General features: G+C 33.3%; 3 protein-coding genes and 1 pseudogene across 3 annotated transcripts; 2 read left to right on the top strand and 2 right to left on the bottom strand.

Annotated features, from left to right (window-relative positions):
- Nucleotides 1-809: 809 nt before the first annotated feature.
- LOC120077875 (U-box domain-containing protein 35-like) lies at nt 810-12,354 on the bottom strand. The gene is made up of 10 exons (XM_039031969.2): nt 11,595-12,354; nt 11,093-11,214; nt 10,681-10,889; nt 10,308-10,353; nt 9,908-10,205; nt 9,318-9,419; nt 8,817-9,245; nt 7,990-8,745; nt 7,110-7,197; nt 810-1,171 (listed from the first exon to the last, which is right to left on the bottom strand). Exons 1-9 carry the CDS (start codon nt 11,925-11,927, stop codon nt 7,111-7,113), a joined length of 2,382 nt encoding a protein of 793 aa, XP_038887897.1. The 5' UTR covers nt 11,928-12,354; the 3' UTR covers nt 810-1,171; nt 7,110.
- On the bottom strand, nt 3,837-4,370 carry LOC150036322 (auxin-induced protein 15A-like). Its single transcript, XM_090313748.1, has one exon. It carries the CDS (start codon nt 4,240-4,242, stop codon nt 3,973-3,975), a length of 270 nt encoding a protein of 89 aa, XP_090169874.1. The 5' UTR covers nt 4,243-4,370; the 3' UTR covers nt 3,837-3,972.
- Nucleotides 12,355-23,079: 10,725 nt separating the features above from the next.
- LOC150036321 (auxin-responsive protein SAUR24 pseudogene) lies at nt 23,080-23,549 on the top strand (annotated as a pseudogene).
- Nucleotides 23,550-24,784: 1,235 nt separating this feature from the next.
- LOC150036320 (auxin-induced protein 15A-like) lies at nt 24,785-25,348 on the top strand. Its single transcript, XM_090313699.1, has one exon. The coding sequence runs from the start codon at nt 24,896-24,898 to the stop codon at nt 25,148-25,150; it is 255 nt and encodes an 84-aa protein (XP_090169825.1). The 5' UTR covers nt 24,785-24,895; the 3' UTR covers nt 25,151-25,348.
- Nucleotides 25,349-26,252: the final 904 nt, after the last annotated feature.

Genomic DNA, 26,252 nt, shown 5'->3' with positions numbered 1-26,252 from the left:
CCTTCTTCGACATAGACCGTAAAGTATCCTTTTGGAACATCAAGAGACTTTGGAGAGGCTCTATTTCCCAATGATGTGGATCGTCGAAGACTTGGCTTAGCAACCCCATGGTATAGTATTTTTCTCTTCAAAGAGTTAATGAGACTTTTAACCTGAAGGATGATCAGAGGAGTTTTCTTGTGAAGAGGGGATGTGGAAGACTTGCTTGTGAACCCAAATACGTGACCCTTTATACAAATGGAGGGTGAGATTTCTTGGAGATATTGACAAGGCAGAAGGTTGCATTCAATGCTAGAAAGAGAAACTAGTTCAAAAACAATCACATGGCTTTGTCTTTCAAGCCATAATGAGAATTTTAAGTTCATGAGTTACATGGACCATTTTGGATCCTTTTATAGAAACATCATAGCCAGCCCCTACTTTTGTTTATAGACAAATATTGAGAAGAGAATTCAGTACGACTACGCAAATTCCAGTAGGATCATAGACATATTAGAGGCACTCGAGGCTTTGTTGTCCTCCTGGTGAGATAACAATTGACACAGACTAGTATGTTGACACAAAATTTAACTGCATCATATAGCCATGTCTGATACATTTTTTTGTCATATAAGGATTTCAACTAAAGTAGAACTTTGTCAGTTGTTGGTTGTTCATATGTACGGGTACCGTAGTACATCAAAAACTTGCAAATGTGAGAAAATACTTTAAGTACATATAACAAGAATAAGATACCACATTGTTAGCATTCATTATGAAGAGAACATTTTTTTTCTGAACCGAAACTTTTCATTGATGTGATGAAGAGATTAATGCTCAAAAGATATAAACTCTACTTGGAATGAACAAAATTAATAACAAAAGCAACAACAATAAGAGACAATACATTAATAGGTTAAAATAAAAACTCTAAGAAAGATATATAAAAGCATTTCAATCAAGATAAATATTCTGTTGCGAAAATCCCACGGACGACTTGGATAAAGAACACCATGATGAAGCCTTCAAAGCAGGTAATTTGAAACCATTGATCTGAGGGAGAAGCTTGCCATGGAAAATTCTTTGGCTTCTTTCTCGCCACAATTCTGATTATTAGCTTTTACCCCATTAATCCTAATGAGACAAGTGAAGTATGCCAAATCTTGGATAGATTATTTCACGTCCATAGGTGCTGCAGAGCAAGGGGGAAGGATAAAGGCTTTACTAGTGTTGATGTAGAATTTATAATGAGAACTTCCCTAACATTTGTTAGAAGAGAAAACATTGGATCTGGTTTTATAAAAATTGTACTGGAACTGTATTTAGTGTCTACTCTTTTTTTTTTTTTTTGAAAAAGAAACATAACTTTTCATTGATAAAATGAAAAGAGTCTAATGCTCAAAGATACAATAACCTTACAGAGAATAGAGAAATTGCTAAAAAAATCAAAAGGAGGAAAAAATGACTAATAGGATACAAAGAGGAGAATACATCAATAAGCAATCTCTTAAAACCTAACAAACCAACTCCAAAAAGGAAAACAATAATATAGAGCACATAAACTAAAAAGCCAAAGTTGATAGCAATCCAATGGGCCGACAATGTGAGAAGACCAATAAGGTTGGAAGTGCGAGAATCAAACCACAAAACAAACCAACTTCTAAACTGCCGCTTTCAAGAATACAACTACTAGAAGAAAAACATTTCGGATAAAACAATAAGGCTTAGGCTCATAAACACGAGAAAACCACCAAAAAAAAAAAAAAAAAACTTCAATTCCTGGACAAAACACTATTGCAAGATTGATTGAAGTTAAGCATGATGAAGAAGTGTTTGAGGTTTCTAATTCTGTTGAAGAGGGCATTCCCATTCTGTTAGACAAGGAAATCAGTTTTGCTCGAACTTCAAATGAGGTAGATCCACTTCCTCTAAGAAGCCTTAATAGTCCTATGGAAAATGCAGTTAGTACTCCACAGCCTGTCGACTTATAGAGCAGTAAAGAGGATGTGAACATGGAATGTTCTCCATTTTCTTATTATCCTCTTTCTTACAGTCGGACAAAAAAGAAGTCGTCATCCACAAAGGAACATTTTGAGGTCAATTTAGATGTTTTGGAGGAGTCATGTACACGTCTACTTTTAGTTGATTCACAACCAGTAGACAATCCACATCCTTTGCCTTATAGTTCGAACTTCAGCCAATCAATCATTAAAGTTCTAGGTTCAAACATTGCTTTTTTAAAAGGAGTCTATAACCATCCATCTCCTAAAAACACTCCTTCTGGTTACGATTCTGATGGAGACTCATATGTTAGTTTAAGCAATGAGGATATTTTGGATTCTCTAGCATAAGATTTTGTTGAGGATACTCCAGAGGTTTGATTTGCAGATGGTTTTGATACTTTGTTTGAAAAAGGTGAAAATGTTCAAGCTAAATTGTCTCCCAAAATTCTTGCCAAGTTCTCCGATTTAATTGGAAAATGTGGTTTTCAGATGGAATCAATTCCTCCTCATTCTCCTTCAGTTAAATCATAGTGTTTCTCCTGTATTCTAAGCAATAACTTGTCATTTTCTCTTAATTGAAATACTAGTTCAATCTTGGCAATCAAGTTGTGGCTAGTGGTGCCAGTAGAACTCTTATGACAAAATTTTCTTTGACTACTATACCAACTCAAAGGCATGTTTATCTGTTCCTCAAAGGCATTTCCATTTTTTTATCTTCATTTATATGTCCTTTATACATTTTAATTCACCTTATGCAATTTCAGTTCACAACAAATGCCAATTTTCATTTGTTGGTTAATCTTTTTATTTTGTTGGGATCCTTAAGGTGTAAGTCTTCTTGGTGGTTCTGTTTTGGCCTTTATTTTTGTTGGTTAGCTGTTTTGATTGTTATTTGTTTCTTTTCCTTTTCTCCCTTTGAGAGGTTTTCTTAAACATTCTGTATCTTGTTAAAAGAAAATGGCAATGATACAACTGGAGAAGAACCCAGTTGTATTAAACTAGAAACCAATCTTAATAATAAATATCGAATCTTGAACTCCTATGAGGCTTAGATATTATAGATCAACCAATTACCACTCGGATTATCGTACAAAAGCATTTATAAAAATAAAGAATAAATATAGAGTTGGAAGCTAATGGAATGCTATAGCTATTACATGGATGGTGGATAGTGCAAATATTTTACAAAAAGTATAAATAGCCTTGTGAGGAAAATGCCTTTACTGGTTAGGCCTTTTTTTTGCATTCTTTGTCGGAAAGCGAAGGAAGATCTGAACCATATTCTCTGGCATTGTGATTATGTGAGTTGTGTTTGAGATTCTTTTTTCCAGGCGTTTAGGATGATGTATGCTCGTCGGAAAGACGTTAGTGATTTGATGAAGGAATTCCTCCTCAATCCACCTTTTGGGGAGAAAGGTCATTTTTTATGGTGCGTTGGGGTGTGTGATCTTATGGGTTCTGTGGGGCGAACGAATTAGTAAAGTATTTAGGGAAGTGGATAGGAATCTTTCGGAAGTTTGGTCCCTCGTTCATTTTTATGTTTCTTTGCGGGTTTCGATCTTATATATATATATATATATTTTTTTTTCTATTCTATAGACATGATTTTACATAGTTGGAGTCCCTTCTTGTAAAGGGAGCTCCCTTTTTTGTGGACTTATTTTTTGTATGTCCGTATATTCTTTCTTTTTTCCTCAACGAAAGCTGTTGTTTTTATTTATTTATTTTTCTAAAAAGGGACATCAGCAAGAAATAAAATGAAGAAAGAACTTCTGGCAGACACTTGGATTCCAGTAAAATTGCATCCAGTAACAATTTCCTTATGTAGGGAAACATTTTCTTCCCATGGAAGGAAACAAAAATTGGAGCAAGATTGAAAAACAAAAAAAACAACAAAACAAAACAAAAAACAAAAAGGTGCATGGATCTGATCTTGCCTAATATCCCTGATCTAAAAAGATTGTATTTTACAATCATGTCAGTGCCTCTCTCATGGCCCATTTAACTGAGAAATGAGATTGGTGAAGATATCTTCTCTGCACTGAATGGTAAGACCACCCATAGGATGATAATAACCAAATTCTTCTTCAGCTTGACTAAGCAAGTCTTGAAAACATGGTTGGTTCAAGCAAGTTACAGGGATGACAAAACGCTTCTTTTCGATCTCTCCAACATAGACAGCACAGTAGCCCTTTGGAACTACTGCCACTCCTTCCTTTGTTGAGGTGGAAGGTCGTCGAAGAAACTGAAGAATTCTCATGTTTATATTTGGATACAATAAATGGAAGACCCAAAAAAATTTACTAGAAGATCTCAAAACACCTTGGGATGAGAAGAATGAAGAGTTCTGTTGCTTGTGAACTCAATCAAAAACGTATTTATAGATGATGAAAGGAGTTGTGGAAATCCAACCTTCTGAGAAACTGATGATAGAAGTCTTTGGATAAGGTTTAATAGCAGACAAGAACTCATGAAGTATCATATGGTTTTGTATACCAAATAATGAACATTGAATTAGTGATGTTGGAAGATGATATTGTGTAATCTTTTCAGGGAAAAGGATTTAGAGAAGTTCATACTGTCACTTAAATGACAATGACTATTGAAAATATGTTAGTTTAGTAACTTGATTATAGTAAACAGCTGGCTTATTTTGTCTACCCTTGCATGACTATGATCATTTTTATATACCATAAGCTTTAGTAGTTTCTCATATCATGCAGACAAAAATTTTAAACGTCAAAATAGTTATGATATTCTTTTGTTTGTTGGATGGAGAATTTTGGCTTATCTTTGGCTTGGAATCGGAATGGTTATGATATTATTGACGTGCTCCTGGGTTAGTTGTGTTTCAGGACGAATTTTTATGGCAAGCTAGTTATTTTGTGGAGACTTTGACCCAAGAGAAACGACAGAATTTTAAGAGTGATTGATGAAGTTTGGGAGTAGCAAGATTCATGCCTCCTTCTGGACGTCGGTCACTAGGCCTTTTTGTATCTATGATCTTAGTTTGATTCAGTTGGATTGAAGTATGGACTTCTTTTTTATGTGCCCTTATACATTCTTTTTCTCTCAATGAAAACTCGGTTTCTTACGAAAAGAAATTATGATGCTCTTTGCTAATGCTATCATTGATTCTTGATGCATCACCCCTTTCAATGAAAAAACTTGTGGTTTGTCATCTTCCAGCATTTGTCCAAGGATTTTTTTTTTTTTTTTTTTTTTCATTTCCTTTCCTTTCTTTTTTTTTAAGAAGGTAATGATAATTTTCATTAAAGAGATTATTGCTCCAAAATATAAGACATCCAATTAAAAAGACAAATAGAAGATACAAGGACAATTGATGAAGAGTACAAGCCAAATAGGATAACTAAGAAGCACCAGAAACTTTGAAAGAGAGCCCCAAAAGAAGCTAAGAGATGCCTCCAATCAAAACAAAATAGACCAACAAAGTGAGCCATCAAACGAAAAAAAATTGACAAGATTTTCCCAGATTGGTGATGTTGGACCTGTCTGAAATGACTTTTCAAGTGCTTCAACCACTTTTGTAACACTTAGGGGGCGTTTGGGACAAGTAATTGGTTATTATAGTCCTAGGTTATCATAATTAGATTATAATAGTTTGTGTTCGAGGTGTAGATTATTTTAGTTTGAGTTATAATAGTATGTGTTTGAGGTGTAAATTATTTTAGTTTAGGAAGGAAATAGTAAATACTTTAGCAAAAAATAAAAAATGATGAAGGTAAAATAGTAAAAATTGTAGCAAATAATAAATACTGTAGTAAATTGGGGTTTTGAAATAATGTCAACTGTAACTAATTGGGGAATACAAAATAGTATTTAATGTAGTAAGAGGTGTTTATTATGTCTTAAGATAGTTCTCGCCCCAAATACACCCTTAAAAACTATTCTCCAAATACACCCTTAAAAACTATTCTTTTACGCACCTGAAAAGTCATTCCAAACATTCCTATTTTTGCTAAACCGTTTTCTCCTCCCATATATTTTCCTTCAAAGCAAAGCACGATGCCTATTCAGTCGCCTTGATTGCTAAACTGCTCAATCATGAGTCTCATAATTCTCATATATGTTAGCAGTGTTAGTCTAAGTGAGTTGAGTGCTAGGAAGCACAGATACTTCTAATTGTGCAGAAAATCGGTATCAGACATGGATACGTCTAAATACGTTATTTTTAATTTTCGGATACACTTATCTGTTTCTAGATATGTGAAGGGGATACGTGGGTCAATTTTTTTTTTTTCAAATTTAAGCTCAACCACTTAAAAAACCCAACCCACAACCCATTTTATTTTAGTGCATGTTTAGGAATGATTTTAAAATCATCAAAAATCATTTTCTTCATTTTAAAATCACTCGAAAACACACTTTTAATTACTCAAAATTAATTTAGTTTTCAATTTTACACTTTTAAATGCAATTTTCATATCGTCAAAATTAGTTTTGAAGGATTAAACATGTTTCACGGTGATTTTGAAAATAACAAAAGTGATTTCAAACCTTTTAAAATTACTTCCAAACATAAAAGTCCACTTAAATTGAGTAATCCAAAACAAAATACAAAATTTTCACTGATTAGTGAAAAGAAAACAAATGTTAACAGATGCAAACTCGATAAAGAAGTGAAATGAAGAAAGAAATATAAATAAATACAGACTTTCTAATTCATACAAATATCATATGTAAATAGACCAGAGAGAGAACAGCAGTGAGAAGCTCTGAAGTCGGCAGTATCAAAACACCCACCATTTTTTCAGTAATTTTTCACTAAAGAGGCAAAGGCACAAGGAATCTCAAATAAGAAAAACAGCTCTTAATCTCCATGTGAATACAGATCATTTGAAGGAACATCATAGGTTAGATAATGAGCAATCATGTTGTCCAGGAGAATGGGCTGAGAAAAGTGGCAAGATAGGCACATAGGTATCAACTTTATAATCAATATTTTATTTTTATGTACATATAAATGCATCTTGGTTAGGTCAAGAGGTCAAGAGGTGGTGATAGATTTGTTCAAGTACTATGGTATTTTACATCAATCCTAATAATGGTCATAATCCCATTTACAAACTTATCTGCTCCCCTTGGAACATAACAAATAATTCTTACCTCATTCTCCTTCTACCTGTGATGATATACTAGTTTGGCTCTTGGAACTTACTGAAGTCATCATTAGTTGTGGGTCGCTCATTACGTCCTGCAATGAACATTTTCCAATGATGATCAAACTATTGGCAACTTTTGGTCTCTAAACTTTTATGTGCAAACAAATTTAACCCCATATTTCTTTTCATTTTGCTTGATCCAAGGATAATTCTTATTAAGTCCGTTGATTTCTGTCAGTGTTGTGACTCCTTTCCAACTAGAGATAGTCAGCGGCAAGATTTCAGACAGTAGACAGACAGGACTCTTCTACTCTTTTTCTTTTTTTCATTTTTTTTCCATTTTATATCACCCTTAAATCACTAGATAGTTAATATTAGATGTTTCTTGTGTCTCGTTACTTATTTAAGAAGTGTTTCCAAAATTGTGTAGGCAACAAATTCAAGCCTCTTGTTTCTAGTCCTCATTTCTAGCTTTCTCCAAAGGATAAATAAAAACTATTATATCATTCTTAGCTTATAAAATACATATTAAGTATATTTAAAATAAATATAACATAATAATTTTGAAAATTTAATTTCAATTTTTAATTTTTCAGATAAATATTCTAGAGAACCTGAAACAAAAAATATTATAAACATGTTTCTTTTTATATTTTCAATAAAAAAAATTAATTAAAAAAAATAACAAGAAACAAAGAAACAATTACTAATCGTAATTCTATATTTCTTAACTGGAAGAAGGAAAACATAAAAAATTAGACATGAACATTTCTAAACGAAATCTAAATTTTCAAAACCAAATTGAAAACTATACACCACCCAACAACTCTTAGAATTTTAATGCATCTCCGAATAGAATATTACACAGTTTGTTGCATACTAACCTGCTCCGTTGAGGCATGGCTAAAACCGCTCAAAGATCCACTACTATCCCTTGACACCATGTGCTCCATTTTCTCTTCACCAAACTCTCTCAATTTGTAAAGTTCTGGCAACACAACACTGCCAAGATCCGGTCTGTCTTTTCGTCTAAGTTCTGCACATTGAAGTGCTAATTTTGCAAAGGAAAGTGCTTGTTCCACTGGCCAATCAACCACAGCTGGGTCCAGAAGCTCCTGAAAAGTCCCCTTCTCGATAGAGCGAGCAACATGGTGAGCCAATCCCATGGGAGGCTTGGCTGTAATTAGTTGAAGTAACATGATACCTAGTGAATACACATCAGATTTAACCCCAAGCATTCCAGTTTGTTGATACTCAGGGTCTATATAGCAGAAAGTTCCAGCCGCTGAAGTCATGTAGCATTGTGTTACATTTTCAGCCACAGCAGGTACCAGTCTAGCCAAACCGACGTCACTTATCTTGGAAACATAGTTGTGATCCAGCAATATGTTAGCTGGCTTGAGGTCACGGTGCACCAATGGCTCTGGCTTTGTCTGGTGGAGAAACAGAAGGCCAGCAGAAATCTCGGCCGCAATTTGAAACCTCAATTGCCAAGGAATAACAGGGGTGTTCCCCTTTCGGAAGAGTCGATCCTCCAAACTTCCGTTGGACATGTATTCATACACTAGAATGCCATATTCAGGGCATGCTCCTAGAAGAAGTACCATGTTGGGATGCCTTATGCAACTCAATATATCAATCTGCATTTACAATATTTAACTAAATCATTTGCACATGAAAAATGATCCCAAAGTTCTTTTAAGTTCCTCACCTCTTGCTGAAACTGTGCCCTTCCTTGAGATGCATCAGGACGCAAAACCTTGACTGCAACCGATGTGTGATCAAGACGACAACGAAAGACAGGTCCATAACCTCCTTCCCCAATCTTCCGGGATTGTGCAAAATGTTCTGTTGCCGATTCAATCTCCTCAATTGAATATCTCCTGTATCTGATGTCGCTTTGTGCAAGGTTTTTCAATGCTCTCTGCATTTCCTCTGCTTCTTTAAGTGCTTTCAACTCTAGATTTGATCTTTTATGTGATTCTAACTCCGCAATTCTCTTAGCTGCATCAGCTGCTTCCATTGCTGCTCTGCATCTCGCTCTCTCCTGCTCTGCAATAGCCATTGCTGCTTCTTGTGCAAGTCGTGCCTCTTCTAGTTTTTTTTCTTCTTCACGTCTCCAATTATTTAGTTCCATTGCCTATGGGAAAATTTTTAATATAACCCCAAGGTTGACAACGGGCAAATGACTCAAATCTGTACATATGTATACCTTCTGCTTTGCTGTTAGTGCTTCTTTACATGCTGTACTGTACATCTCCATAGTTTGTTTAAGCTCTAGCTTCAGCCTCCTCAATTCAACTTCTGCTTCATCCTGTGAGATACATAAATTTTGACCACGTTTAGTTCATATCCTCACATTAACATTAGATATGAGCAGAAAAATTCAGTTACATACACATGTTCTCTACCTCTCTCTCATAAAAAAAATCTTATAAGATATCAATCACTGTAATCATGAATAAAGCTATGTTACGTTTCCCTAGTTTTGTAATTTAACATTTGTCATCACTATGAGGAAGGAGAGTATTTATTTAAAATGTTAGTTAAGATCTCCAAATATAATCAACAACTGAAAAATATAAAAAACTAGCATCATATAACATGATCAATTTTTTTGGATAAGAAACGATTGCATCATATAACATGATCAATATGAGGAATGTGATGTAATTTTAATTTTTAATTCCGATATATTCTCCCAACATTTCCATTCATATTGGTATTGCTATCAATATATTTGTGATTATCTATCTGTGAAAATCTATGTTTCACCCACACCCATTCATAATATATACTGACCAAGTTCTGAGATGACCAGGAACTTGATGTCCTGCAGCTCTCATCCGAAACTGATGAGAAATCATTAAGATTGCTGAGGTCTATCAATTTTGGTTTAAATGGTAGAGATGCAAAACTATGCTCTGAACTGGTTGAAAATCGTGGTGGCCCTGAATCAGAGAAGTCAAATGCAACAGAAGAAGTACGATCTGTGCTTGGTCTGCCGGAGCTTACAAAGGATATGTCGGATTCTGACTCAGAGAACCCACCACTACATTTTGAGGTAGAATTTTTTTCTCCTCCATGAAAGAAAGGTGACCTGATTTGGATCATGATGTGAGCATCAATTTAGAAAGAAAATCCTATGCATATCTCCCAACTTCCAAACTTTAACTGCAATCTGAAGTTCAGCACAACTTACTTGACTGATTCATCTTGAAAGCTGCGAGGCTTAAATGATGTCCTATCTGCAGACGAGAGAAAAATCAATATAAGTCCCATTGTCCCAAACTCCAAAAAATCAAGACATGAATGCATAAATAATTTTGATAGCTTAAAAATGCAAATTATTCATCTGCATTTAGTCCTTAAATTAGTTGTTTTTTCAACTTCATTCATGAATAAATGGTGCTTTGACAAAACACAAAAACATCCAAAGGCTGTGTTGATGGAAAAAAGAAACTCAAATTATCAAAAGAACAATTCAAATAACAAATTTGTAACTCACCACAAGAAAACTACTTCTTATACCATGCACAAAATAATTGGAATTCAGTTCAGCATGAAGAACGTACCTCTTAAATTAAACTTATGTCGAGGAGTGATAGCTCCCTTTGCGATCGGCTTAGATATCTTCTGTAAATGTTCTTGTAGAGGGGAAGTAAAGGGTGCAGATCGAGATGCATTTCTCACCGACGACACCTTCCCCTTCGAGATGACATAAACAGTGCAGAAATCTGGTGCTCCTTTCGACACACTACTGCCAATGCTCGACGACTTAAACCTGTTTCAAAAATAAAAAATTCCCATCATGAGCATATGAACAAATTGGAAATGGAAATTCACATTCTTCCATAATGTTTTGAGGAATGTAAAATTTTAAGTGCCGTTTTGGAATGATTTTTCAAGCACTAAAGAAGTGTTTTCTACTTGAAAAGGCATTCCAAACAGACCTTAAATGAAACATGAATCAATAAAAATGACTACCTAATAAATCCATGTTTTGAAGGAGCCCCGAGCACCAAGGTATCAATTGCAGCGTACGATACATATTCGGTTAATGCTTTAACTATATCGGTGTCTTCCAATATAACATCAAGACATTGAATCTTCCCAATCAACAAAAAGAAAGTGTTAAATGAATCACCCATTGACCCAAAAGCTTAAGTTGATAAGTGAAGGTAAATTTAATATCTTATCATCTAACACTCCCCTCATTTGTGAGTTTGAAATATGAAGAAGACCCAACGAGTGGAAATCAATATTAATTAGGGAGGAAATAACGTTGCAAAGATTTAAATATAAGACCTCCTCGACCACCCACTGATACTATGTTAAATCATTGATTGACCCAAAATTTTAATTTGGTGGTGGGTGAATACAAATTTAATATAGAAGAAAACCCAGTTCGTTTCACATCCCAACCATCACAATTCCAAAAAATAACAAAAGAAAAGAGATAATGCAGTGATGAACACAAAAGACTTACATCCTTGCGAGTACAATAGCAATGGAAGGTGAGAAAAATGTCTCTAGTCTGCGTCTCGAGCTTCTGTTTACGAGGGGAATCAGATGTGAAATTGCCATCGCCACTACAAACAATGGCTTCCCCAATCAAAGAAGCAGCCGCACTGGAAGGTCTCTGAACAACATGGATTAAAATCACAGTTTGACCCTTTTTGAGCAAATGCTCGGCGGCCCATCTGAGAGCATTTTGGCTTCCTTTTTCCCTGTCTATACCAATAGCAACCAACCCATTTCCCCCTCCGCCAGCTCCTACCTTCTTAACGCCATTAACACTGTTTCCTTTTTGTAGCCACATTGTTTGATAAAATGTCAGCGACAAATTTGCTTGTTATATGTACACTGTTGGCTTTCTGTATGCATATTTACATATATACAAATAGAGGGAGAGAGAAAGAAATGTTTGATGCCATGACTAACTTGGGATTTGCCTCAATTTGGAGGGGGGCCTGAAATTTTTCAGGGGAGGGCGCAAATTTAGGGTTTGTTTGAATACAAGGAATTTGAGGGAGATTTGGTGAGTTCGTAGTCAAAATCTCTGTCCAATCATTTCTTCTCCTGCCCCAAAATGGAAATAAGGGTCAATTTTGCGAGTTTTGGATGGCCATCCATGGAAGTTGAAGCTGTTGTGGGAAGAGATGGTGGAGAGAATATTGACTAAGTTGACCAAATGTTTCATTTAGACATAGTATGGTATTAATATTAAATTTTGTGGGCATTTTCATGAGTTTAACGTAAGGGTAAATCGACATTTTTATACTATTATAAAAAAGTTCATAAAGCATAAAAGTTATAAGCAACCAAAATGTAATTAATCTAAATATAATAAATGAAGGGTCCATTGACTTAAGAAACAAGAAAAGTATTTTAAAAAAATCATTTTTATTTAAATAATTTTGATCAGAATGGTATAAAATACATTTCAAAAGTTATTTGAGTGGTTGCCAAACACTTGAAAATGACTTTTTTTAAAAAAAATTAAACACTTGAAAATGTATTCCAAACACACTCTAAATTATACAAAATACCCTTAAACCTTGTAATTTGTATAAAAAAAATATCCTTGAACTTTCAAAAATTCCCTTAACTTTCAAAATAAATTCAAAAATACTCTTACCATTAGTATTCTAGGTCAAAAATATTCCTGAACTTTCAAAAATTTTAAAAATACCCTTAAACGTCCAAAATGAATTCATAAATATCCTTTTATATGAACAGAAACCCTGTTAATAGTGTCTTACTTCTTTATTTTCCATCTTTTTTCTCCCCTCTCTTCTTCTTCTTCAAAACCCTCGTACTCCTTTTTTTGTTAAATGTTGACATTTGTTTATCAAAAATAAATAAATAAATACAACTGCACTCTTTAATTAAGGTATATGGGCTATAATAAGAAGGAGAAGAATAAAGGAAGAACCAATGGAATTTGGGACTTGAATGTTTTAACAAAATTGTACATTAGTAGTTAAATGTGTGTTAATAGCCAAATACTTTTTTTTTATTTGACTCACTATCGTTTTAGTATATTTTAGATTTTGAAATTTTGTGAGATTTTATGTTTTAACTTAAAATTTTGGTTTTTATATTTGATGTATAAGCTAAGAATTGAAAAATTAAGAGAAAAATGAGAGTAGTTATATGGAAAAAAATGAGAATATCTATATAATTTGTTTTAAGATTAACTGGGTTCGAACTTAAAAAAACTTCAAATAAATTGATCACCATATTAACAGTAGTAGCATTTTTAAACTTTTTTTTTTCTTAATTCTAAATTTATTTTTACAACGGGGTATTAATGGGTTTTGTTTATATACTAACGGTGAAGGTATTTTTTAACTTCCTTAAGTTAAGGGTATTTTTTTTAACTTTTTAAAGTTTAAGGGTGTTTTTGAAACAAAACTTTAACGATTTTCATCAAAAACTAACAACAAGTATTTTTTAACTCTTTTTTAAAAATTTAAGGATATTTTGAAACTTTTGAAACTTTAGGAATATTTTTTACACAAAGTATAAAGTTCAGGGGCTTTTTTATAATTTAGCCAATATAATATAAATAATAGTTATGTTAACCTGAATAAAAAGCGTGCAATGTTTCTTCATTAATTTAAATATATTTTTTGAATTTTTTGTTTTTATAATTTTTCTAAAAAAGATTTCTTCAACATTTACATTTTATTGATATTTCCATTGACGTTTTCATAAAATTTGGATATTGACATTTACAGCAACATCGACATTTTAAACTCTAGAAGTAAGGAGACTAGTTTGTTTTTCCCTTTTCCTATATGATTGTTGAACATTTGAAAGTGGATTCTTAATTTTGTGTTAAAAAAGTTTTTAAACTTTAAAACATGTATAGGCCCTTAACTTATTTGATATTTTTCTAAGTTTAAGGTTTCATTAGATATAAATTTTGGGAGAAATACACTTTTGATCCTTACGTTTTGATCCCAGTTTCCGTGATCTTACTTTTTATCTTAAGTTTTGAGTTTAGTTTTTATTTGGTCTCTATTTTTAATATATTTACATTTTGCCCCTAAATTTTTGTTAATTTTCATTTTGTTTCTAGTGTTATTTTTTAATTAATTAAATTAAAATATTATGATGCAAAAACTTTTTAATTAACTTTAAAGTGATGAAAAATGAGTGAAAACTAATTTGATTATAATTAATTTTATTCTTTTAAATTAAGAAAAAAAAAACAAGGGTAAAGATGTAAATCTTGAAACCTAAGGACCAATTAGAAATAAAACTCAAAAATTAAGGGTAAAAATATAATATTTTGAAATATAGGGACTATATGAAAATTAAACTCAAAACTCAAGAATAAAAGTGTAACATTTTGAAATATATTTACCGAACAAAAACTGAGTTATAGTATTATTCTTTGATAACATGAGCATGACTCAATTGACATAAACTTGTACTACTAACCTAAGGTGAAAGATTTGATCCCCTCACATTACATGTTATTAAGAAAAAAAAACTCTGGTACTCTTTTCTAAAATTTAAATTTATATATTATATATCATTTTTTTAAAAAAATGAATATTATAGAGACAATTGGACATAAAACTAAAAAGACCTTTACTGTCACGCTACCCTTTTAACCTAGAAAAAGATGTGAAGACAATAGATGTCAACCCTCTTATGACACCTATTGCCCATCTGATACCTGTAACATGTCTCCTCGCCTTTGCATAACCTGATAAGCAAGAACAAATATAAATAAATAAATATACACACATACATACATACATACATACATACATACATACATATATATCAAACCTAGACCTTAGATGCATCAAGAACTTTAGATAACAGCTGAATTGGTTTTAACACATCACAGACTTTACATGCATATATACAGATCATGATTCACAAACTTAATTACAAACTTGATGTCACACCCTTCCTTAAATTACCCTCTTAATCGTAAAGAGATGTGAAGACAGCAGTGACTACACGACTGTACCCCATCGACTGCACGATGCGATCAACACTTGATCGCATACCCCATCGTTTAACCAACACGATCAACAGTGATCGCGTACTCCATCGCTGCATGATGCAATCAACACTTGATTGTCTTCTTCCTCGAAGAACCACAACACTTGCTCCGATCTTCTTCATGAACGACTCAAAACTCAAACAGACTTTGAATACAGATTCGATAACGATTATTAATGCCCAAAAAACGTAGGGGCCTTTACAAACAACCGCAAATGTAAAAGCATTAAATCAAACCGAGGCTAACATCTACGAAAACATCCAAAATCCACACATCCACAGCAATTTAACGATTAAACCGTGTAGAAATGCACCCATCAGAAACATATTTGCAATTCTTTTGCAGCAATGAATTGGAATATCAGAAAATCGAGTGCACTGATACCAATTGAAGGAACTCTTATTCAAGAGTACCTACGAGCAGAAGCGGATCTTTCCAATTCATTGTGACAGAATTACCGCATATACATTCGAACATACTTTCATAATGCTAAAGGGATCAAGAAATCATACTAAATGAAGATTTCTTCTTCACAACGAGTTTGAAGCCCAACCGTCTACCTCGAAAAATCACCACTCGGACAGAAGGAAACGAAAAAGACAACACCACTTAGAGCCCTCAGTATTCTTGGAGTAAGAATCCAAAGTGTGGGCTTTGTTCAGATTTGGTAGAGGGAAGGAGGAAGAGAGACCGTACACAACGATCAAGCAAGTGGGAGATGCGGTCATCTATTGCATAGACAATATACTTGATCGTTTAGGTGAAGTATACGATCGTGTAGTAAAAGTAAGCGATCGTGTAGAAAAAGGTAAACGATCGTCCAAACGATCGTGTAGGAAAAGGGTGAGCGATCGTCCAAACGATCGTGTAGGAAAAACTAAGAGATCGTACGACTGTTTAGTAAATATTGGAAGCTAAACGATCGCTTAGAAAAAAATAAACGATCGTTTATATAATAGCGTGCGACGGTGTAATCGGTATGCGATCGCTTAGCAATATCGTATATGTAAGCGATCGTGCAGTCACTATCGTATAAGCACTGATTTTCTAAACGATGACACTATCTTTTTCACAATATCCACACACACTGAGATCAACACACCGTCTGCTTTTTATAATGCACTCATCCGTTATTTAGAACGAAGAGGCACCTTCCCATTTCTTTTATAACTGTCCAACGAGTGTGATCTTATCACATACATAACTTATAAATTAATATCATATATTAATTATAATATTTTTCCTCTACTAGATATAAATCATATTTATATCTAATTTCCTCCAAATTAATGTATCTCATACATAAAGTTACCTATATCATATTTAATTAACTCGTTCAATTATATCATATATAATCGAACCCCTTCTTATCAATTTGAACATTTCAAATTGACCCAAAAACTGACTCTCAATTTGTATCCATGCTACCAAGGAGACCTTATGGACCTATGGCTCGAAGCTCCAACGGTACGTGAATAGCTGACTAAACTCTTTAGTCACGATATCCACCATTCGTTAACTGTCAGACATTCCACTAAAGACCGACAGTTGAATTCTTCTTGCCATAGATATATTTCTATGTCCATTGGATATAACCATCATTAATACGATGACCCTTCATAGATGCTCGTAATTACAGTAGGCCAATTTACCATTTTGCCCCTGTAATTACATCTTCATCCTTAAGTACCACTGATCCCTCTAATGAATAATACAACATAGTCCTACTATGTGTGAACACCTCTCGGGCCATGAGAAGTTGTGTGGCGCCACATCGTTCAAGCTCTGGAATCAGCCCTTAAGGGAGTTATCTATCTACTTACCCCTGCCTCGGGGAAGAAGTGAATTCCATCTTGTGTAGCTGAGTTCCAGCTTTCATATCAGATGAATCCCCAAAATGGTAGGTTTGAGTCGGCGTTCTGGCCACTCGCACGCATGCAAATCAAAGAACCGCCTCAATGGCAGAAGCTCCCAACTCACTTAGGATTGAGGTCATGTTACCTATGGTCATACTAGTGAAATGAAGTCTCAGTTATGAGTGGTGTTATATAACGAGACGTTAACACTTCGTAATCAAGTTTTATACAAACTCTTTGTATAGGATGCTCTCGCTCGCATGTCCCCTACACGAATGACCAGGATCAGACCATCTGTGACAAGTCACAACACTTGTGACCATTCCACAAAGCGGGCCACATCCGTAGCATTGCCAAGATAAGGTTTCCCTCCTATATCCATATACTACAGACCATTTTGGTTATCAATCAAGACATGATCCACTTATATGCCACCACATACATGCTTAAGTTACATACAGATAACCGGGGATATTAAGTTTATTGTTTTGTGGTAAAATCTAAATGTGCAAAGTCAAGTAGTGAAGTAAATATCATTTATATTATACATCACAAGTGTTCGTACAAAGTTGTTTACAAACTACTGGACACGAGACTTTAAGGCACAAACCCCAACATTGAGTTGACTGGAATCCTCCAATTTTCCTTCATGCTTGCCGAGAACTCTTTCACTTTCTAAGTCTTCAGATGGCAGCAGTCTTCTTCCCTTAATGTAAGAAATTTTTTTGGCCAACCTTTTTCCTTATTCATCTTGTTAATTTATACGTAGGCTTGCATGGCATTCCAACTTAATTAAACGCTACCTGGCATACTTATCTTCCAATTGACATATCTAAGACTGCCACTTGGCTTACTTATCAGTTAATTAAGCTGAATTCCTCAGTTTAACTTCATTGCATGGCATTGCAACGACCTAATCCTTTTCCTGTTAGCACATACTTCTATTCATCGTTTGTCTGCTGAGCAACACCTTCAACTCATGATCCTCTGCCGCCTCCTTTGTCAACTCAGCCTCAACATTGACAGACGAGGTTGGTCGAATACTTTTCTCATATTGTGCTGTTGTACTTAGCCATAACATCCCCTCCTTCGACTTCTAGCCACATAGTTCAACAAAACTGGTTGCATGGCACCTCATAGTTCCAATGCATGGAGTCCTCTACTTTCTCTAAGTTCTTAACTTCTTTTCACCTCACCCGAGAGCTCAACATTTCACACTTAACATATTTTTCCTATCCCTTTTCCAGCTTGCCATTGTTTAAACTCTCAAACTCTCTACGCGTCGGCTGCTCTTACAACCCAAAAGCATATACTCCTAACACTTAGAAGATTTTCCTTCTATTAAACATTACAAACACATCATTCATTAAACTTACTTAGCTTACTTTTGCATTAATGTTAATACACATCTTTAATACATAATAAGAGAACTTAAAATTAGTTAACTAGTAAAACAAGTTCAGGGGTTTACATTTGAGTTCTACCATTTCCCTCAACTAATATGTACATAATTACAAAACATTTCAAACTTAATATAGACCTAAAGAACTTCTTGATCTATCTGAAATCTTCTAGCAGTGGTGTAACAGACTGGCAGTTGTAAGCTAGGCATCGGGAACTCGATCGCTACCTAGGGAGGAAAAACATTTTGAAAATGTGAGCTGAGAAGCCCAGTGAGGAAGTAATTTAACATAAATCAACATAAACTTATTTTAAGTTAAGAGAACTATGTTAAATCATAAATAATTTCAGTGTTTTAGGATAATAAACATGCTTTGAAATTTAAGAACTTTGCAACCTTAAAACATCACATGAAAATATAAGTAAAACCCTGAAATCATTGCATGACTTATACAAACATCATCAAATATCAATACATTGTTTGTACCCTTTTCACCTTAGTTGAAGTAGAGTAAGCTCGATACACTCAATGTCGATAGCCTAGATGATATAAAATACTATCAATACAATCAATGTCAATAACTCTCATACGTATACGTAGAAATGCCCCCAAAAGGCTAAAATACCCTAACACACAACCCAAAGCCTATATATGTTCCAAGGATCATCTTACATACAAAAATAATAATTCCCTGAATACCTTTATCTCCTTGAGTATTAGGGTCCCAGATACCTTCTTCTCCTTGAGTATCGGGAATTAGGGTACATGAAGCGTTCCTTTGCAAATCATATTTAGAACATAAATTCATTGGACATTCCATAAATAACTTAGCATTGAAATAGTTAAACATAAACATGATACTTTAAATAACACATTAGGAATGCTCATTGAATTCATGCTTGAAATATGTTATTTAAAAGATAACACATTAAGCTCTTTCAAGAGAAATCCATACTTTACACATAGCTTGAAAATATTGAGGCATAAAGCTCATATAGAAGAAATCTATGGTTAAACATACTTTTAAAAACATTGACACATATAGCTTATAGGAGAGAAACTCGTGAATTTAGCTATTTAGGAAACATGGAAACATATAGATCACAAATCATTTTTGTAAGAGAGTTAACTTATTTCAAGTGAAACTATTCAATGAAAGCATTTAGGTGAAACATATTAAGTCATATGTCACTCACTATTACTGGTTAGCTTTCAAGGGATTATAGGCTCTTGCAACCTCTATTTAGCTTGTAAAATAAATTAATAATCCTTAGTTAATATTCTAGCTCACATTGAGCTTCATAATATCAATTAAAACACTCTTGAACCCCATTTAACTCCAAAGTATCTCTAATTTAGGATTTTAGCTCATTTAACTCTAAATTATTTAAAATATCCTAAAATTAGCTTAAAACCAAAACTTATGCATTTCAAGGCCAGAATATTCCAAAACATCTCCTAAAAATTACTAACAAACTTCAAATAACTTAAATTAGAGTCAATGGCCTTAAAAAATAGTGGTTCATGCACGACTGGGCATTGGATAGGTAGTAAACCACGCACATGTCTGGGCATAGGATGGGCGACAAACCACACCCACAGACGTGCCTATGAGTATGGATGTGCACAGGTGAGTGCTAGAAAGGGGCTAACGCGTGTGAGGCGTGCGTGCACGCGCGAGGGTGGCAAAGCAGACGTGCGGGGGGCCCAACTCCTTCTTCAACCTTCAGCTGGTGGATCCTCTGTACAACAATATGCCTATACAAATTTAGCTCCAAATTCTTCATTTCTTAATTAGACTACTTCAAAATTCTTCCATACAACTTTGAATTCATGTCTTAACTAACATGAATATTTGGAGCTTTAAAATCCCTTGGATCCTTCGAAATCAACCTCTTCAACTCAAGTGCTTACAAACTAATAGATTTTTTTTAACAACCTTCAGTTTTTCATAAAAAATACCATCTTCTTACACTTCATTTGCTCCGGTAGCCCTCGAGCATCTTTCCAACACATCTCTCTGAGTTTAGGTCGAAGAAAATTGAAAATGACATGAAGGAATTAAAAATGCAATCCCCCTCTTGTTGGTTTAAGATCACCCACCGATTGCACTTCTCTAGCAACCAATTACCCATTGTCACCTCCTTCTTCAATCACTCAACCCCACTACTCTTAATTACCTAATTTCTTTTAATTTTCTCTATTTTTAAATACTTAATTGTATTTAAATGAATTCCTTAAAAATTAATTAAATTATCTATAAAATTTCCTTTTAAATTCCACACTTCATTCTTATTTAATCATCTCACTTCTCCAAGTACTTAGCCAAATTACATCTTCAATTCACTTGACTAATTAGTGATACCTTGGAAATTATCCCCTTGACATATACACATTTTCCTAACTCAATTCTAACACTAATTCAATCCTAAAATTCATTGAAGATACTTAGATTGTCCAACTTTCCTATGAGACATTAAAGCTTAACTTTAAACTAAAAAATAAGTTAGGTAAGGACTTAAGGCTTACACTAGAGTCCTCCTTGGTCAATACCTAGTCTCCTTTCCTTCAGAACATCTTTAAAATTTTCCTAAGCGTTTATAACACTTAAGCATACTTTCTTTCAATGCTTAATACGTAGAAAGATTTCCTTCAAAGACCTATAGACAATATTCTTCCCTAATTTTTATTTTTTCCCCTTCCATGGGGAGGAAAAATGTTTTTAATGGAAAGTAAAAATAGAACGAGCATCGTTGAAATATATAAATATACACATTTGATAATGGTTATGGTTTAAATTTAAGCCAGCATGTGCCTTCACATTCCCATTCGAAAAAAAACTTTGTTGTGAAAAAAAAAAAGAAAAAGAAAAAGAAGAACTTACTTGAATAAACCATGTTTTCAATAGGGTTGTTTTGTATAATGGAAGAAGAAGCCAGTGATCAAAATGAAGAGGTTCATTTCTTGGTTATGCTTCTATTCCCTATTTATGCTAACTATATGGATGAATCTTAATTAATTCTCAGAGCTAAGAGTTATTAGCTAAGCCATTTATATTAAAATTTGTATGTTGGATCATACAATTATTTGTAATAAGGATATAAGTTTTTCAGAAAATGATTGAGGGATTTCATATTTTAAAGTTGGGTACAATGTTGACTTCTAAAAATCTTTAGGTCTGAAGTCAATGTTAAATAATTCAACTTCACCTGCTTCAATCATGTTTACTATTGAAATTTGATTCCATTTTCCTTTTTTTCTCTCTCACTCTCTAATGTTCTTAACTCTAGACTAAACATCTCTACACTCCAAACACGGAGTTACTAACTCCAAACTTCATTACTCAATTCAATGCTCCAAACACCTCCTTGATGCCTCTCAGATTCGAGCCTTGGGATGACATTAGAGAACAAAGCTCTAACTCTTGGTTATAAAAAAAGGAGTTTGTTGTTCATAATCAATAGTAGGCCATAATTGGCCCTCTAGGGGACCATTTTGTTCAAGGTTTTATAGATATCTGTGATAAATGATGTTTGAGAATAATATACTTAGGAATAAGATATCTGAGAATCAAATATGACTATGTTTGGTTATGCATGACAAATGTTATCAGAATTTTGTAGAAAAAAAATTATGTTCATATTTAATTTATGGAATCAAGCATGACAATATCTTGCATTATTTTAATAGATTAATTAATCAAAAAATAAATATCATTATTGTATTAATAAAAATTAATTAACTAAGAATAAAATAATAGTTTTAATTATAAATTTTTGAAAAATGAGTAATTTATAATTACAATTAACCAATTAATATATCTAATGAATTTCCTGTTAACTATAGTTTAATACTTAATTATTTTTAATTAATTAAGTTTAGTACTAGTAATTATAAATTTAATTTATATTTAATAAATAAATATATATATATATATATATAAAAAAAATTTATTGTGGTTAGTTTTAATTACTTCATTCATTATTAACGTATCAAAATTATATTAAAAAATGATTTTTTTACCAATATTGTTTATTAAGAATCATATTTTTGCTTCTTTTTTTCACCTTTTATATAATATATTGTTTATCAGGTAATTATTTTAAATGACAAAACTACTAGAAATATTTTCAAATATAACAAAACGTTACTATATCACCGATAAAATCTATCAGTGTTAATGATAGACAGTGATAGACATTGATAGACATGCGCACTTTGATGAAATTGAAAGTTTAGTAACATTGATACAAATCGATAAGTTTAAGGTAAGAATGGATGTAAAAAGACTTATCTATCATATTCTCCAACATGGTAATATTTCCTCCATTTAATGCAATCTTTCTCATAACTTGTGTAATCTAAGCAAAGTGGAAACAAAATGTGAGATGTCCAAGGCTTGTCCTTGGCTTAAACTGGTCCACAATTATTTCTAATCTCCATTTTCAAAAGTCTTTTCTTTAAGAGCTAAATGGGGGTCTTGTATTTGAATTCTTCAATGCTAATGAAAGACAATGCATTTACAATCATCACTAGCTTGATAATGGTAGTTGGAAGACAAAGCATGTGATACCTCTTAAGTTCATGTCTCCTACCATATCCTATCAAATAGCTATGGAAGTATACATTTATATATAAATACATATTTGATGGTTTAGAAGTAGTAACCACAGTTCTTCACATTCCCATTTGAAATAAACTTTCTTCTCTTGAAAAACTTGTGTTCTACAATCTTCTCATTACTCTAAAAGTATATTGATTCTATTGTACAACATGGGGATTCGACAACTTCTTAAAAGAAACCAAGGAGTTTCAACAATTCCCAAGGGACATTGTGCAGTCTATGTTGGAGAGAGCCAAAAGAAACGGTTCGTGATCCCTGTTACTTACTTGAATCAACCATGCTTTCAAGAGTTGCTTTGTCAGATCGAAGAAGAATTTGGTTACCATCATCCCATGGGTGGTCTTACTATTCGTTGCAAAGACGACGTCTTCGCTGATCTCATATCTCGTTTGTAGTATACCATTCATCTTGTAGAATAGGGGCATTGGAGATAATCAAAGCATTGTACATTTTTTTTCTTTTCATTTTCCTCCTTTCTTTTTTGTTTCCTTTGGTGGGGAGTAAAAATGTTTCCCTGAACAAGGAAATTACTAGTGATGAAAATGAAATGACTATAACTTTATTGGAAATTGAAGAGTATCATTCACCCCTTAAATAAGTATTCTCTTTATTTTATGGTTATGCTTCTCTTCTAATCTGAATTTTTAGAAACTATGTTGTTACTATAAAGATATACTAAACCATTTGCATTGAATCCTTTTTGGTTTGGTTGCATCAAACAAGCATTTGTAAAGATATAAATGACAAAAAAACAAAAAAGGATGGTGAGATTTCATATTTCAAGTTAGGGTCAGAATTCAAAAGTAATTTTGTCTTTACATAAGGATGTAGTATGGCTAGAGATCATAAACATATGCTTTTCTCAATTCCAAGACTGTAAGCAATTTTACAAAAGGGATGTGTTATCAACATAACTTGCAATACCGCTTCATCTTAAGATATGTTTGAGAGTGATTTTGAAATGATTAAAATCAATTTTTTTTTTCCAAGATGACTCAAGGTATACTATTAACCATTCAAAATTAATTTTGATTGTATGAAAACTGTGCTTAAAAGTGAACATATGATTAAAATCATATCTTGAAATGAAAATTGAATCCAATAGGAATGATTTTGACTATTTCAAATCTGCTTTCAAACACACTCTTACGGAACTTAAGTTTTCGGTGTAGATTTTACTACCAATTCAAAGGGTCTCTTCCGTTTAGCCATTTTAGTCGTCGGCGAACAATTTAACTTTGTTGAAGATAATAACATTAGTTGCTGTCATTTCTTAGAAACTTACTAAGCAACGTCGAAAATATTTGAATCATGTTGGTGTGTCATAGCAAATACTGCTCTAGAAAATGGGGTCTCTTGGCCTCAACTCTTTTGTTGGTTGAGCTGTCAGCTTAGGCTTATTTTTAAATACTGCAAGCTAGTAGTGTTTCTTCCATTTAATGAAAATTTATGCATAAACTGTTATACAAGCAGGGTGGAAGAAAAATGTGGGATGTCCAAGGCTTGTCCTTAGCTATAACTGGCCCACAGTTTCTTCTCACCATTTTCATAAGTCTTTTTCTTAAGAGCTAAGTGGGGTCTTGCATTGGTTTCTTCCCTTAAAAATGCAAGAGAAAGTCTTTGCCAACATATCACTGGCTGTGTAGCAATACTTGGAAGACAAACCATGTGATGATTCCTAAGTTTATGTCTCCTACTAGGGCCATCCAATAGTTTTGGAAATGCATCCTCATCATCTATATAAATATAGATTTGATATGGTTTAGAAGCAATCACAAATCTTCACATTCTCATTCATAAGAAACTTTCATCCCACAAAAACGCGTTCGGAAACATTCGAGTGGTTTCGAGTATATTTACTGTAGTGTACAACATGAGGTTTAGCCAACTTCTTAAAAAAAGCCAAGGAGTTCCAGCAATTCCCAAAGGCTACTGTGCAGTCTATGTTGGTGAGAGACAAAAGAAGCGGTTCGTGATTCCGATAACGTGCTTGAATCAACCATGTTTTCAAGACTTGCTTCATCAAATGGAAGAAGAATTTGGTTATCATCATCTCATGGGTGGTCTTATTATTCATTGCAGAGATGACATCTTCACTGATCTCGTCTCCCATCTAAATGTTCTATGAGAGATTCATTGCCATCTATAGTTTACAAGCAATTCTTGTAGAGTAGAGACATTAGAAATAACCAAAACTATGTACATCTTTTTTCATTTTCCTCCACATTTTTGTTTCCTTTTTCAGTAGGGATTAAAAGAATGTTTCCCCACACCAAGGAAATTGCCACTGATGAAAATGAAGAGGTTCATTCCTTTTAAAAAAACACTCTTTCTTTTATGGTTATGCCTGTTGTTCTTATATGTGCAAACTAGTTATATAGATGGAATACAAATTTTAAGACTTTGAATTGTTACAGCTAATGTCCGTTTGGTAACTATTTTGTTCTTTTGTTTTTGTTTTTGAAAATTAAGCATATAGACATTACTTTCACCTCCAAATTTCTTACTTTGTTATCTACTTTTTACCAATAATTTAAAAAACCAAGCAAAAATTTGAAAACTAAAAAAGTAGCTTTTTCATGCAAATCAATATAAGAAATGAGGAGGAAATAGACTTAATTTTCCAAAAAAAAAAAAAACGAAAAACGAAATGGTTACCAAACGAGCCTAAACATTTCATATCGACTTCTCTTGGTTTGGTTTCATCAAACAAGCATCATGATGAAGAGGTCTCATATTTCAAATTTGGATGAAAATTCAAAGGCCATTTCGTTTTCGCATAAAGATACAATATCTATTGTTCATAATCAATTGTAGCCCGTGACTGAGCCTTCAAAAGTACATAATATATCCATATAACATATGCTTTTCTCAATTCTAAGATTGACTAGGATGACAATTTTACAAAGTAGTAATTGTTCTACAAGCCTAAATTGCAGTAATATTTCCATTTACAAAAGTTAAGTAGTCAATGTATAGTTTGCCACAAATTCAAAGAGTCTCCTCCATTTAGCTATATCAGTCGGTGAACGGTTCTATTCTGTGTAGGTTAATTTATTATTCTCTTTCACTTTTGATAAAACTATTGAGCAACATTAGACATCATTGAATCATGTTGACCTGTCATGCTCTAGAAAATGGTCCTTTAACTCAAATTTTGTTTATGTTTTTGTTTGTTGATGCAGTATTTCCTCTACTTAATGAAATCATAACCATAAACTGTGTAATCT

This window comes from Benincasa hispida, chromosome 5 (assembly GCF_027475165.1).
Source record: "Benincasa hispida cultivar pf3 chromosome 5, pf3_genome.v1.1, whole genome shotgun sequence".
In the NCBI taxonomy this organism is placed as follows: domain Eukaryota; kingdom Viridiplantae; phylum Streptophyta; class Magnoliopsida; order Cucurbitales; family Cucurbitaceae; genus Benincasa; species Benincasa hispida.
Note: the sequence above shows the minus strand (reverse complement) of the source record. Positions and strands in the feature narration are given on the sequence as shown.